General features: G+C 43.0%; 1 protein-coding gene across 9 annotated transcripts in view; it reads left to right on the top strand.

Annotated features, from left to right (window-relative positions):
- Nucleotides 1-7751, top strand: part of ZNF605 (zinc finger protein 605) — a 34226-nt gene extending 26475 nt beyond the window's left edge. For all 9 annotated transcript variants that reach the window (XM_063614793.1, XM_055239575.2, XM_063614795.1 and 6 more), the window contains one exon: nucleotides 2453-7751. In XM_063614793.1, coding sequence (XP_063470863.1) covers nucleotides 2453-4242 — 1790 coding nt within the window. In that variant the 3' untranslated portion in view covers nucleotides 4243-7751. The remainder of the gene's footprint in view (nucleotides 1-2452) is intronic.
- Nucleotides 7752-15387: the final 7636 nt, after the last annotated feature.

The raw sequence follows: 15387 nt of genomic DNA, 5'->3' as shown, positions 1-15387 counted from the left end.
TCCCGGGCTCAAGTGATCCTCCTACCTCAGCCTCCCAAGTAGCTGGGACTACAGGCGTGCACCACCACACCCGGCTAATTTTTGTATTTGGGTAGAGATGGGGTTTCACCTGTTGGCCAGGCTGGTATCGAACTCCTGGGCTTAAGCGGTCCACCCACCTCAGCCCCCTGAAGTGCTGGGATTCCAGGCGTCAGTCACCACAGCCAGCCTGCTTCATCTGAAATTCTGATGTCTGAGAATTAGATGAGGCTTTTCCCCCCTAGAAAAGAGTAGTTTTTTGGGGGTTTTTTGTTTTTGTTGTTGAACCTGTGTCTCACTCTGTCTCGTAGGCTGGAGTGCAGTGATGCAGTTATGGCTCACTGCAACCTCAACCTCTCAGGCTCTAGTGATCCACCCCCTCTGCCTCACAAGTAGCTGGGACTTCACGTGTGCACCACCACACATGGCTAATTTTAGAAAAAAAATTTTGTAGAGACAGTTTCTCCATATGTTGCCCAGGCTAGTCTCAAACTCCTGGGCTCAAGCAGTCCTCCCACCTCAGCCTCCCAAAGTGCTGGGATTGTTGGTGTGAGCTGCCACCAGGCCCAGCCTCGTTTTATATTTGAGACCATGCCAGATCTTTTCATCCTGCAAAGTCCTTCCTGAGAATATTACCCCACAATTGCTAGTAAATAATATCATCAAAAAGTCAAATAAATAAACCTTTAAAATATGCAGTAAATGGTCTTGTAGAAATCACAAACAATTGTACTTATTAGATGAAAATATCTGTTCTACTATTATACAAAAAATTATTGTGGTTAGGAGTAATTTCCAATGATAGCATTACATATACATACAATATATACTTTATAGATCCAATTAAAGGAGGATGAATGTGAAGAAGTTAAATACAGGTGTTGATACTGAGCTCTGGAGAACTCTTGGATAATTCCAAGAGGAGGTTTTACTGATGATGGTGAAGTTATTGATATCAGTGATTTAAGTAACAATCCTGAATAAGAATATTTTATAAATGCAATAATAGTACAAAAAAAGTTTCTTATCTTTCAGGTGTAAAGTTGATATTGTACATTTATTCTGCATTATATCCCTTACTTTTTCTATTATATCATTCAACAATATATACTAATGTTGCATTTTTATGTTTTTATTATTCACATTCTTAACTATATTACCTCTCCTCTTATCTTCTGATACTAAGTTCTGGACACATAGTAGATAATCGTAGATTATTGTCAAAAAGTAAACTAATCACCTCCGTATTTGACTGGAAATTGCTCCAGGCTCTTTCATCTCATGATCACTGTTATTTGAGTATATTTAATATTTCCTTATTTAAAAGTTCATGTATTTAGCCAGGTGTGGTGGCTCACGCCTGTAATCCCAGCACTTTGGGAGGCCGAGGCAGACAGATCAGGAGATTGAGACCATCCTGGCCAACATGGTGAAACCCCATCTCTACTAAAAATACAAAAATTAGCCAAGTGTGATGGCACACACCTGTAGTCTCAGCTACTCAGGAGGCTAAGGCAGGAGAATCGCTTGAACCTGGGAGGTGGAGGTTGCAGTGAGCCAAGATCGCGCCACTGCACTCCAGCATAGTGACAGAGCGAGACTCCCTCTCAAAAAAATAAATAAATAAATAAGGCCAGGCGCGGTGGCTCACACCTGTAATCCCAGCACTTTGGGAGGCTGAGGTGGATGGATCATGAGGTCAAGAGATCGTGACCATCCTGGCTAACACGGTGAAACCCCGTCTCTACTAAAAGTACAAAAAATAGCCAGATGTGGTGGCACATGCCTGTAATCCCAGCTACTCAGGAGGCTGAGGCAGGAGAATTGCTTGAACCTGGGAGGCAGAGGTTGCAGTGATCCGAGATCACGCCACTGCACTCCAGCCTGGTGACAGCACAAGACTCCATCTTAAAAATATATATATAAACAGCAAAAATAAAAGTTCATGTATTTAAACATTTGTAATTTGGCCGGGCGCGGTGGCTCACGCTTGTAATCCCAGCACTTTGGGAGGCCGAGGCGGGCGGATCACGAGGTCAGGAGATCGAGACCACGGTGAAACCCCGTCTCTACTAAAAATACAAAAAAATTAGCCAGGCGTGGTGGCGGGCGCCTGTAGTCCCAGCTACTCGGAGAGGCTGAGGCAGGAGAATGGCGTGAATCGGGGAGGCGGAGCTTGCAGTGAGCCGAGATCACGCCACTGCACTCCAGCCTGGGCGACAGAGCAAGACTCCGTCTCAAAAAAAAAAAAAAAAAAAACATTTGTAATTTAAAAATTCATTTTCATTTCTGTCAAAATTGTCAATGCCCAAGAAGTACACATTATTTGAGGGAATTTTAAAAACTGGGATTATGGCACCATTTCAGAAGCCTTATGCGATAAGCATAATAATTGAAGGAATTACACAGTATGGTTCATTTTTTCTCTTTTTAGAAGTCTGGCTAGATAATCCCAAAATGTGGCTCCAAGATAATCAAGACAACCTTAAAAGTATGGAGAGAGGCCATAAATATGATGTTTTTGGAAAAATATTTAATTCAAGCATAAACATTGTTCATGTAGGAATGAGATCCCATAAATGTGGCACAGGAGAAAAAAGTTTAAAATGTCCTTTTGATTTGCTTATTCCAAAAAATAACTGTGAAAGAAAGAAAATTGATGAACTCAATAAGAAATTATTATTCTGTGTCAAACCTGACAGAACCCATGATGGAATAAAATACTGTGATTGCAATACATGTAGAAAACCCAGCAACAAAGAGCCATGGCTCACTGCTAATCATGTAACACACACAGGAGTCTATTTATGCATGGAATGTGGCAGATTTTTTAACAAGAAGTCACAACTTATTATACACCAGAGAACTCATACAGGAGAGAAGCCCTATCAATGCAGTGAGTGTGGAAAAGCCTTTTCACAGAAGTCACTGCTCACTGTTCATCAAAGAACTCACTCAGGAGAAAAACCATATGGGTGCAGCCAATGTCAGAAAGCTTTTAGTAGGAAGTCACTCCTCATTTTACATCAGAGAATTCATACTGGAGAGAAGCCGTATGGATGCAGTGAATGTGGAAAAGCCTTCAGTAGGAAGTCGCAGCTTAAAAGACATCAGATAACTCACACAATAGAGAAACCCTACAGTTGCAGTGAGTGTGGGAAAGCATTCTCCCAGAAATTAAAACTCATCACACATCAGAGAACGCACACAGGAGAGAAACCCTATACGTGTAGTCACTGTGGAAAAGCCTTCTTTTGGAAGTCGCAGCTTATTACTCATCAGAGGACCCACACAGGGAAGAAACCTTATGCATGTAGTGAGTGTCAAAAAGCCTTCAGCAGGAACTCGCTTCTCATTAGGCATCAGAGGATTCATACAGGAGAGAAGCCCTACGAATGCAATGAATGTGGTGAAGCCTTCATCAGAAAACCACAGCTGATTAAACATCAGGTAACTCACACAGGAGAGAAGAACTATCGATGCAGTGATTGTGAAGAGGCCTTCTTTAAGAAGTCAGAGTTATTAAGACATCAAAAAATTCACTTAGGAGAGAAACCATATGGATGCATTCAATGTGGGAAAACCTTCTTTGGGAAGTCCCAGCTCCTAACGCATCACAGAACACACACTGGGGAGAAGCCTTATGAATGCACTGAGTGTGGGAAGGCCTTCACCCAGAAGTCAAGCCTGATATCACATCAGAGAACACACACAGGTGAGAAACCCTATGAATGCAGTGAATGCAGGAAAACCTTCAGTGAGAAGTCAAGTCTCATTCATCATCAGAGAACCCATACTGGAGAAAAGCCCTTTGAATGTAGTGAATGTAGGAAAGCTTTTGCCTGGAAGCCACAGCTTCTTAGGCATCAGAGAATTCATACAGGGGAGAAACCCTATGAATGCAGTGAATGTGGGAAAGCATTTGTTCAGAAAGTGCAGCTCATTAAGCATCAAAGAAATCACACAGGAGAGAAAACCTATGGATGCAGTGATTGTGCAAAAGCTTTCTTTGAGAAGGCACAGCTCATTATACATCAGAGAATTCATACAGGAGAGAGACCATATAAATGTGGTGAATGTGGGAAGTCTTTCACGAGAAAGTCACACCTTATGAGGCATCAGAGGATTCATACAGGAGATAAATACTATGGATGCAATGAGTGTGGGACCACCTTCAACAGGAAATCGCAGCTTATGCTACATCAGAGAAATCATATAATATAAAAATCATGAGTTTGGCAAATGCAGAAAGGTTGATATCAAATGTCATACTTTCTGACACTTTTGAGGATGCATGTGGGAGAGAAACCCTATTGAGGCAGTGACTGTTGAAAAGCTTGGATTGAGGAGTCAAGAGTCACTAAGCAGAATTTAGAAAGGAGAGAAGTTTTTAAAAAGTAAACAGTGTAAAAAAAGTCATCTCCCAGAAGACACTACTCGTTACATATTGGATGACTCGTTGAGGTGAAAACCTTATTAGTGTTGTGATAGTAGAGAAGCTTTTAGTCAAAAGTCAGTTTATTACATGTTTAGAAGACCTAAACAGGAAGAAAATTCTAGGCCGGGCACGGTGGCTCACGCTTGTAATCCCAGCACTTTGGGAGGCCGAGGCGGGCGGATCACGAGGTCAGGAGATCGAGACCACGGTGAAACCCTGTCTCTACTAAAAATACAAAAAACTAGCCGGGCGTGGTGGCGGGCGCCTGTAGTCCCAGCTACTCGGAGAGGCTGAGGCAGGAGAATGGCGTGAACCCGGGAGGCGGAGCTTGCAGTGAGCCGAGATCGCGCCACTGCACTCCAGCCTGGGTGAGAGAGCGAGACTCCGTCTCAAAAAAAAAAAAAAAAAAAAAAAAAAAAAAAAAAAAAAAAAGGAAGAAAATTCTATTGTTTGTTACAACAAAGTGGAAGACTTCAAGAAAGGACAACTCACTATACACTTGAGAATAATACCTACAGAGGTTCATACTGAAGAGTAGTCTCAATAGCGTAAAGAATTTGACAAGCATGATGCTATTGAAATAGTTCTGTAAGGAAGTGGTGTTCTTTATACATAAATTATTATTATTACAGAAAGCAGTCAAAGTGTTAGGTGTGTTTACTTAGATGTGAAGAGTTCTGCTTTCTGCTGTGATGGAATAACAAGGGTCAGATTTCCTCTCCTGCCTTAAACAACTAGAAGCTGTACAATACATATAATATATAATGGTTTTCAGACATAGGACAAGCACAGGTTTGTGATCCTCGGGAGACTGCAGACAGAGTGAGGTGAGCACCACGGTTTCTCAGCCTGCACCCGCATGGCCGTTACTAGGCTGCAGTTCAGGGAAGGGAAACAATAAATCTTGCTGAATTGAAGAGACAGGATTGGCAGTTGGGGAGGCCACAGCAGCTAGAATTTGCAGGGGAAAGTGCTGGAGAGATGGGATCCTCCTAGATACAGGGCTCAAGAAGTCTGCTGGGAGTCCTCTGACTCCTTTGACTTAGTACTGACTTGCACTGAGGCCAGGAAAAGCAGCACTGGAAAGCAGCAGGCTGAACAATTCCTGGAACACATGCAGGGCTGGGAATAGTTTGTGTTCTCAGCAGCCAGAGTGGAAACAGATTCTAACACACAAAGCATCAGGTAGAATTCTCAGAAAGGTTTTGTTTTAGTAGTTAGCTCTAGATTAAAAGCTACTCTGGACCTATAGTGTCCAGCATCCAAATAAATTTATCTGGCATGCAAAGAAGCAATAAAGCATGATTTATAACCAGGAGAAAAATCAATGGAGACCCAGAAAAGACAGAGGTGATGGAATTAGTAGACAAGGATATTAAAAGAGCTATTGTAAATATAAAGTAGAGGAAAACATAAGGTTGATGAAACCTGAGGTATAAGAGATATTTTTAATGGCCAAAATGGAACTTCTAGGGATGAAAACAACTTCTGATTTTGTTAAAATCCTGGGTGGAGAGATTAGATACAGAAAAAGAAAAAAAAAAGTCAATGAACTTGAAGAGTAAGAATAAAAACTACCAAAGTGATATAGAGAGAAAAAAAGACTTAAGAGAAGAGAAAGAGAATAGGAAAACCGCTACAGTGGTGTAATATATGTGTAACTGGAGTCCCAGAAGGAGAGAAAATGAAGAGAAATGAAGAAGGATTTGAATAAATAATGGCTAAAGATTTTCCAAATCTGATGAAAACAATACCCCACATATTCAAGAAGCTCAAATGATCTGAAGTAGAATAAACATAATTTATATCACAACAGTGCACCTCAGAGTCACATTCATGAAAAGCACTGATAAACAATAATTTTAAAACACCTTGAGAAAAAAACGATAATACATACACATGGACAAAGAATGGCAGCATATTTCTGGTGAGAACTATGCAAGCTATAAGACAATGGAGTATTATCTCTAAATTCCTGAATGAAATAAACAACAAACCCTGCAACCTAGAATTCTGTTTCCATCAAAAACATTTTCAAAAATGAAGGCAAAATAAAGACTGTTTCAGACAAACTAAATCAAAGATAATTTTATTACCTGTAGACCTGTCTTCGGGAAACATTAAAGGAAGTTTGAGGGTAGCAGGAAAATAATACAAAACTTAAGTTTGGGTCTGTACAAAGGAATGAAGTTCTGAAAATGGTGAATATGTGGGTAAATATAAAAGATATTCTCTTTTTAAAATATTTTTAAAAGGGAATTGGCTGCTTAAAGCCAAAGTAATGATAACATATTTGGAGTTTATTTAGAAGTAAAGTGTGACGACGATAACACGTGTGAATTTTTAACACTGCATCATCTGAGTCAGAAGCCTATTCCTTCAGGGCTCAGGGTAACTTGAATTTGTACTAGGCACATGACAGAAATTATATGTATTGTGGATCTCCATGTGTGCTGAGTATTCCCTATTTCTTTGATCCCTTTTCCATTTTCTGCTCTGCTGCCCCCCGAGGCTGTCTTCTAGAGACTGGGGTTTCTTCATAGGTTTGAACAGTGGGAGATACCAGAAAGAGATCAGGTGGGAGGAGAAAAAGTTAATACCTTTCCCTTCCTCCTACCTGGACCGTGGTTTAGGTAGCTTCTGTGTTCCCATAAGGATACAGCTCCCTTTGGGAAGCCCCATCTATGGCTGTAGATCTCTCGGTTTCAGTTGACACCATTCCCTCTCCATGATCTTCAGACTTAACTACTACTGGGTGCTTCCCCAACCCACTGGTTGGGTGTCTTTCATTGTGAACACATATTTGTAAATAGTGCCTTTATTAATTGTTCTTGAGTTAATACTTTGAGTGTGCCATTTATTTTCTGTGCCATCTGTTAAATGATGAGCATTTAATAAAATTGTGATAATCAGTTATCAGTACAAGTGCCTCATAGTGCCTAGGCTGAAATGTCTCAAGATTCCCCACACTACATATCAGTATTTTCTATCTGTATCTGGACAATGCAGTAGAAATTATAACAAATACAAAGTTCTTTGTGCTTTTCTGCTGCATATGTCAGTGGCTCTGGAGATTGTTACCATCTGCTACATATATAAATGGACTTGCAGTTATTACTAAGCCCCTCTTCAGTAATAGAAAGACTTATGAAGTCTTTTACTACCTCTGGGTTAGCCAAACAACCTTCAAGAAGCATTGTTATTTAGGTTAAATATCCATGGACAAGAAACAAGATAATCAGTTACTGAGTGAAGAAAGATGGGAATGATGAAAGATGGGAATGATGTCCCGTACTTCCCAGCTCTCTAAAGTGTTATGCTGTACAATTAAAATATCCCTGTCCTATCTGCTACCATTCATTGTGTATAATTCATGTAATCTGTAACCTGTTGGCCGGGCGCGGTGGCTCAAGCCTGTAATCCCAGCACTTTGGGAGGCCGAGGCGGGCGGATCACGACGTCAGGAGATCGAGACCATCCTGGCTAACACGGTGAAACCCCGCCTCTACTAAAAATACAAAAAATTAGCCGGGCGTGGTGGCAGGCGCCTGTAGTCCCAGCTACTCGGGAGGCTGAGCCAGGAGAATGGCATGAACCCGGGAGGCGGAAGCTTGCAGTGAGCCGAGATCGTGCCACTGCACCCCAGCCTGGGGGACAGAGCAAGACTCCGTCTCAAAAAAAAAAAATCTGTAACCTGTGGGCAAGTCTTTACCCTTCAGTAGTCAAGATTACGTTAGAGACTTCATCCACGAATCCACACCACCTTTCCCATCAGTTCTCACCAGAAATATGCTGCCAAAAAGAAAATCAGCTTTTCTAAGATCAAGCCAGAGTTGCTTCTCTTAGAACCTTATGGCGCTAATATATTAAGTTGAAGTCGACTGCCAAAGAGGCCCAGCAGAGGGCAGCACGCCCGTCATTTTTTGAATTTCTCCCTTAGGAATTTTGCCTTCCTTTGTCTTCTGTCCACCAGTCATTCTCTCCAGCTGGACACAAACCTCCTTTGAAGGGAAATAATTGCCATTAGGCTTCACAGTAGTGCTTTTTCCTTTCGCTTGGATTTGCATTTTAACCTGCATCTTGAAGATCTTTATACATGTTTTCTATTTTCAACAACGCCAGGAGGCTTCACTGACATTGTAGTCTGTGTTAATAAACTTGTGTATCACTCTGCTCTGGTCTTTTAGGAATTAACTTACAAATGAAATGAATATGTCGGGACTTTGGCATAATTTGAATATAGCATTGTGAGTTGTGATTGTCTGTTCCTAATTGTACTGTAATAACCTGTGTATGAGAATAAAACGGTTTCCACTGTAAGGATTCTCCCATGCCCCGCTTTATTTTGCCATAGACTGAAGGGGAAAGGCCATTCTCATTCTCCTTACCTTAGAAAATTGCATTTGCCTCATGATGACTGTCTGCAGCTTAGAAGTAGACAATATAAAATCTCATCACTATTTCACAAGAATAAAATTCAAATCAGTTATATCCAAAGTAAGTTTTCGACTGGGGGTGGTGTCTCACACCTGTAATCCCAGTGCTTGGGGAGGCCAAATTGGGAGGCTCACTTGAGCCCAGGTGTTCGAGACCAGCTGGACAACATAGCAAGACTCATCTCTACAAAAAAAATTTTTAATTAGCCATGATGGGCTGGGTGCAGTGACACACACCTGTAATCCCAGCACTTTGGGAGGCCAAGGTGGGTGGATCACCTGAGTTCAGGAGTTCGTGACCAGCCTGACTAACATGGTGAAACCCCGTCTCTACTAAATACAAAAAAATTAGCCGGGCGTGGTGGCACATGCCTGTAATCCGAGCTACTTGGGAGGCTGAGACAAGAGAATCACTTGTACCTGGGAGGAGGAGGTTGCAGTGAGCCGAGATCGCGCCATTGCACTCCAGTCTGGGCAACAAGAGCAAAACTCCATCTCAAAAAAAAAAAAAAAATTAGCCATGATGGTGCATGTCTGTAATCCCAGCCACTTGGAAAGCTGAGGCAGAAGGGTCACTTGAGCCCAGGAGTTCGAGGCTACAGTGAGCCATGATGGGGCCACTGCACTCCAGCCTGGGTGACAGAGTGAAACGTTGCCTCTTAAATGAATAAAAATAAACTAAGCTTTCTTCAAGTGTTCTTCCAACATCACACACTCCATCACCGTATTAATTTAAATTATTTAGTACGTAGCAGATTTACTTTGAGACCAAATCTGTGAAGTTGGTGATGCTATTTAATAATTCTTTATTTCCCTTATGGGATCTTTGCAACTTAGAACAGAATTATTACTCACTGTATCCAGGTCATTTAACATCTTGTCAGGATGCTAACATTAAATAAACCAGGCCGGGTGTGGTGGCTCACGCCTGTAATCCCAGCACTTTGGGAGGCCGAGGCGGGTGGATCACGAGGTCAGGAGATCGAGACCATCCTGGCTAACGTGGTGAAACCCCGTCTCTACTAAAAATACAAAAAATTAGCCGGGCGTGGTGGCGGGTGCCTGTAGTCCCAGCTACTCAGGAGGCTGAGGCAGGAGATTGGCGTGAACCCGGGAGGCGGAGCTTGCAGTGAGCCGAGATCGCGCCACTGCACTCCAGCCTGGGCGATAGAGCAAGACTCTGTCTCAAAAAAATAAATAAAAAACCGGGCGCTGGGCGCAGTGGCTCACGCCTATAATCCTAACACTTTGGGAGGCTGAGGCAGGCAGATCACAAGGTCAGGAGTTCGAGACCAGCCTGGCCAATATGGTGAAACCCTGTCTCTACTAAAAATGCAAAAATTAGCCGGGCTTGGTGGCACACATGTAGTCACAGCTACTCCAGAGGCTGAGGCAGGAGAATCGCTTGAACCCAGGAAGCCGATGTTGCAGTGAGCTGAGATCACACCACTGCACTCCAGCCTGGGTGACAGAGCAAGACTCCATCGCAAAAAAAAAAAAAAAAAAGGAACACCAAACTTATTTAGTGATACCTAAATCTCGAAATGTGCACAGCAACAAGAATGTAGCTATCGAGGCATTCACTGTTAAGATGAAAAGAAATGTAAGTGAAGGGACATTTATAACTTGAAGTTCTCATTAAAGAATTACTGGCCAGGGCTGGGCACGGTGGCTCACGCCTGTAATCCCAACACTTTGGGAGGCCAAGGTGGGCAGATCATGAGGTCAGAAGATCGAGACCATCCTGGCTAACAAGGTGAAACCCTGTCTCTACTAAAAATACAAAAAATTAGCCGCACGTGGTGGCGGGTGCCTGTAGTCCCAGCTACTCAGGAGGCTGAGGCAGGAGAATGGCATGAACCCGGGAGGCGGAGCCTGCAGTGAGCAGAGATCGTGCCACTGCACTCACTCTGGCCTGAGTGACAGAGTGAGACTCCATCTCAAAAAAAAAAAGCATTACTGGCCAGATGTGGTGGCTCCTGCCTGCAATCCCAGGACTTTGGGAAGCCCAGTTGGGAGGAGAGCTTGAGCCCAAGAGTTTGAGGCCAGCCTGGGCAACATAGTGGGACTTTGTTCTCCACAAAAATAATTAGTAAATAAAGCAAGTAAGCATTCCTATCACTAAAAATACTTGAAAAAACAAATCAAGCTTAAACTTACAATAGGGAGTGGGAGAAGTGAATTAACTTATTTTCATTAGAGCGTGCTCATGTGAAAAGAGCAGTTAGGCAATGGAGTGTTACCACTGCAGCCACGCAGGTCGAGTGTAGATTCGTCCCCAAACCATGGTAATTGCCAGGCAGCTCTGAGGGTATGAACAAGGCATGTGCATTGTGTGCTGTTGTGTGTAATGTGTTTGTATGAAGCAGATTCTGTCAGAAGATGATGTTGGCTGAGATGTGGGCCAGCTGTACTTCACTGCTTCATTACAAGGGTGAGGCTGGCCAGGTGCGATGGTTCACGCCTGTCATCCCAGCACTTTGGGAGGCCAAGGTGGGTGGATCACTTGAGTTCAGGAGCTCAAGAGCTGCCTGGCCAACATGGCAAAACCCTATCTCTACTAAACATACAAAAAAATAAAATCAGCTGGGTGTGATGGAGCACCTCTAAACCCAGCTGCTCGGGAGGCTGAGTTGGGCAAATCGCATGAACCCAGGAGGTGGAGGTTGCTGTGAGCCAAGATGGCACCGCCACTGCACTCCAGGCTGAGCAACAGAGTGAGACTCCATCTCAAAAAAAGAGAAAACAAGGGTGGGGCTAAAAGGCTAATAGCTAACTGAAAATAAGCAGCTGTTTTTCATTCTGTGAGGAGCATCTTGTATAAGCCGTAGCGTTTGATCCACTCATCATTGCATGGGCAGCTGTGCGAGGTCCGACCTGTTACTGACACTTCCTTCTGTGCTCTGTTTGAAAAGAAAATCTCTGTACGCAAATGTTAACTGAGTAAACTGTTTCATGAATTCATGTGTGAGTGTGATCATTGGGAGCAATTTGCAAATAAACTCTGGTTTCCATTCCAACCAGGTATCCCCAAATTAAATCTGAATTATGATCAGTTTTCAATTTGTTGTAATCCATATGCATCCAGATACACCCCCACACCCAAAGAAGCAGCTGTTCCCTTTCATTTTCTTGTCTGTTCCTTTTATCCTCAGTGAGAGTGTGAGCTGAAACGTCGCCAGCCTGATCCTGTCTACTTACCCCCTTCCTTGCAGGACCACCCACTTCTGTTATTTTTTTCCACCTCTTTAACTTTCCTGCTTTAGGACAATGAACAATTAGCTGTCATTTGGTCCATCCTATAGGCAATTATGTGGGTTTGTTTTATAAAGCACTGGTAACTATAATTAGATGGTTCAAATAATATTAAAAACTAGTGTTTTCTATGGCACAATTATGCATTTGTCAAAATATACACAACTTGCCCGGTGCAGTGGCTCATTCCTGTAATCCCAACTACTAGGGTGCCAGAGGCGGAAGGATCACTGAGCTCAGGAATTCCAAACCAGTGTGGGCAACATAGCAAGACCCCATCTCTTTTTTTTTTTTTTTTTTTTGAGATGGAGTCTCGCTCTGTCACCCAGGCTAGAGTGCAGTGGTGTGATCTCAGTTCACTACAACCTCCGCCTCCCAGGTTCAAGGAATTATCCTGCCTCAGCCTCCCAAGTAGCTGGGATTACAGGTGTGCACCACCACGCCCAACTAATTTTTTGTATTTTTAGTAGATACAGGGTTTCGCCATGTTGGCCAGCCTAGTCTCGAACTCCTGACCTCAGGTAATCCACCTGCCTCAGCCTCCCAAAGTGCTGGGATTACAGGTGTGAGTCACCACACCCAGCCAAGACCCCATCTCTAAAAAAAAATTTTTTTTAGGCTGGACCTGGTGGCTCAAGCCTGTAATCCCAGCACTTTGGGAGGCCGAGGCCGGCAGATCACGAGGTCAGGATTTCAAGACCAGCCTGGCCAATATGGTGAAACTCCATCTCTACTAAAAATACAAAAATTAGCTGGGTGCGGTTGTGGGCTCCTGTAATCCCAGCTCCTTCGGAGGCTGAGGCAGGAGAATCACTTGAACCCGGGAGGTAGAGGTTGCAATGAGCCAAGATTGCACCACTGCACTCCAGCCTGGTGACAGAGCAAGACTCTGTCTCAGAAAAAAAAAAAAAAAAATTTTTAGCCTGCTATGGCAAGCTGAAGTAGAAGGATTCCTGGAGCCCAGTCTGAGGCTACAGTGAGTTATTATACCACTGCACTCTAGCCTGAGCAACAGAGTGAGTGAGTGAGACCCCATCTCTAAAACAAAACAAAAGCACATACACACAACTTGATATAATAAAGTAGGCCAGGCACGGTGGCTCACGCCTGTAATCCCAGCACTTTGGGAGGCCGAGGCGGGCGGATCACAAGGTCAGGAGATCAAGACCATCTTGGCTAACACGGTGAAACCCCGTCTCTACTAAAAATATAAAAAAAAAAATAGCCGGGCATGGTGGCAGGCGCCTGTAGTCCCAGCTACTCGGGAGGCTGAGGCAGGAGAATGGCATGAACTCGGGAGGTGGAGGTTGCAGTGAGCCAAGATAGCGCCACTGCACTACAGCCTGGGCGACAGAGCGAGACTCTGTCTCAAAAACACACACACAAAAAAAAAAAAAAACACACAAAAAGTAGATTTTACCCTTCTACTGTGTACATTAGAAATAAATAAAGATTTTTAAATCAGTAATTTAAGTTTCTACCTCAGGAAACTAGAAAAACAAGTGTGAAATAAATCTAAAACAAGTGCAAGGAAGAAAATGATAAAGAACTGAAGTCAGTGATTGAAAATAGGACAACTAAAAGCTCATTCTTTTTTTTTTTTTTTTTTTTTTTTTGAGACAGAGTCTCACTCTGTCGCCCAGGCTGGAGTGCAGTGGCACGATCTCGGCTCACTGCAAGCTCCGCTTCCCGGGTTCAAGCCATTCTCCTGCCTCAGCCTCCCGAGTAGCTGGGACTACAGGCGCCCACCACCACGCCCGGCTAATTTTTTGTATTTTTAGTAGAGACGGGGTTTCACCTTGTTAGCCAGGATGGTCTCCATCTCCTGACCTCGTGATCCGCCCGCCTCGGCCTCCCAAAGTGCTGGGATTACAGGAGTGAGCCACCGCGCCCCGCCTAAAAGCTCATTCTTAAAAAAATTAACAAAAATGATTAACTTATAGCAACATTGACAGAAATAAAAAGATACAAATCACCAGTATTAAAAATGAAATAAATATTTTATTACAGACCTTGCCAACATCAAAAATAAAAAAGGATCTCTACTAACAACTTCACACTTATAAATTCAACAGCTTCAGGAGAAATGGATTAATTTCTTAAAAACCACGAACTACCAAAACTCACCCATGATGAAGTTGATTATCTGAAAAGCCCTATATCCAGTAAAGAAATTGAACTGCTAATGATCTACCCAAACAGAAATCTCTAGGCCCAGATGGAGAACTGTACCAGTCATTTAAAGAATAATTTATGGCCGGGCGCGGTGGCTCACGCTTGTAATCCCAGCACTTTGGGAGGCCGAGGCGGGCGGATCACGAGGTCAGGAGATCGAGACCACGGTGAAACCCCGTCTCTACTAAAAATACAAAAAAATTAGCCGGGCGTGGTGGCGGGCGCCTGTAGTCCCAGCTACTTGGAGAGGCTGAGGCAGGAGAATGGCGTGAACCCGGGAGGCGGAGCTTGCAGTGAGCCGAGATTGCGCCACTGCACTCCAGCCTGGGGGACAGAGCAAGACTCCGTCTCAAAAAAAAAATACAAAAATTAGCCAGGCATGGTGGTGGGCACCTGTAATCCCAGCTACTCGGGAGGCTGAGGTAGAGAATTGCTTGAACCTGGAGGCGGAGGTTGCAGTGAGCCAAGATCACGCCATTGCACTCCAGCCTGGGCAACAGAGCGAGACTCAGTCTAAAAAAAAAAAAAAAAAAAAAAAAATAGTGACACCATCAAATATTGAGGGTACATAGAAGCTGTATCACTAATACATTACCAGTGGGAGTGGAAAATGGTACAGCAATTCTAGAAAACAGTTTGGCAGTTTCTTATGAATTAAACATCAAATTACCATATAACCTAGCAATTGCATTTTTGGGGATTTATCCCAGATAAATATATTTTCTCACCAAAACCTGTACACAGATGTTAATATCAGTTTATTTGAACAGCCAAAAACTGAGAATAAGGTGAATGGTTAAAGAAATTGTGGCACAAACATATGCTATTCAGGAAAATAAATGGACTACTGATATAGACAACAACTTGGATTAATCTCTAGAGAAATACACCAAATGCAAGAAATCAGTCCCATAAGGTTGCATATTGTATTATTCCATTTATATAACATTTCTGAAATCATAACATTTTTAATGGAGGACAGATTCTTGTGTTGCCAAGGTTTGGGAATGGGGATAGAATGGTGGGAAGGGGGTAACTGTTGTTATAAAAGATCTGTATGTTGAA

Source organism: Symphalangus syndactylus, chromosome 13 (genome assembly GCF_028878055.3).
Source record: "Symphalangus syndactylus isolate Jambi chromosome 13, NHGRI_mSymSyn1-v2.1_pri, whole genome shotgun sequence".
Lineage (NCBI taxonomy): Eukaryota > Metazoa > Chordata > Mammalia > Primates > Hylobatidae > Symphalangus > Symphalangus syndactylus.
Note: the sequence above shows the minus strand (reverse complement) of the source record. Positions and strands in the feature narration are given on the sequence as shown.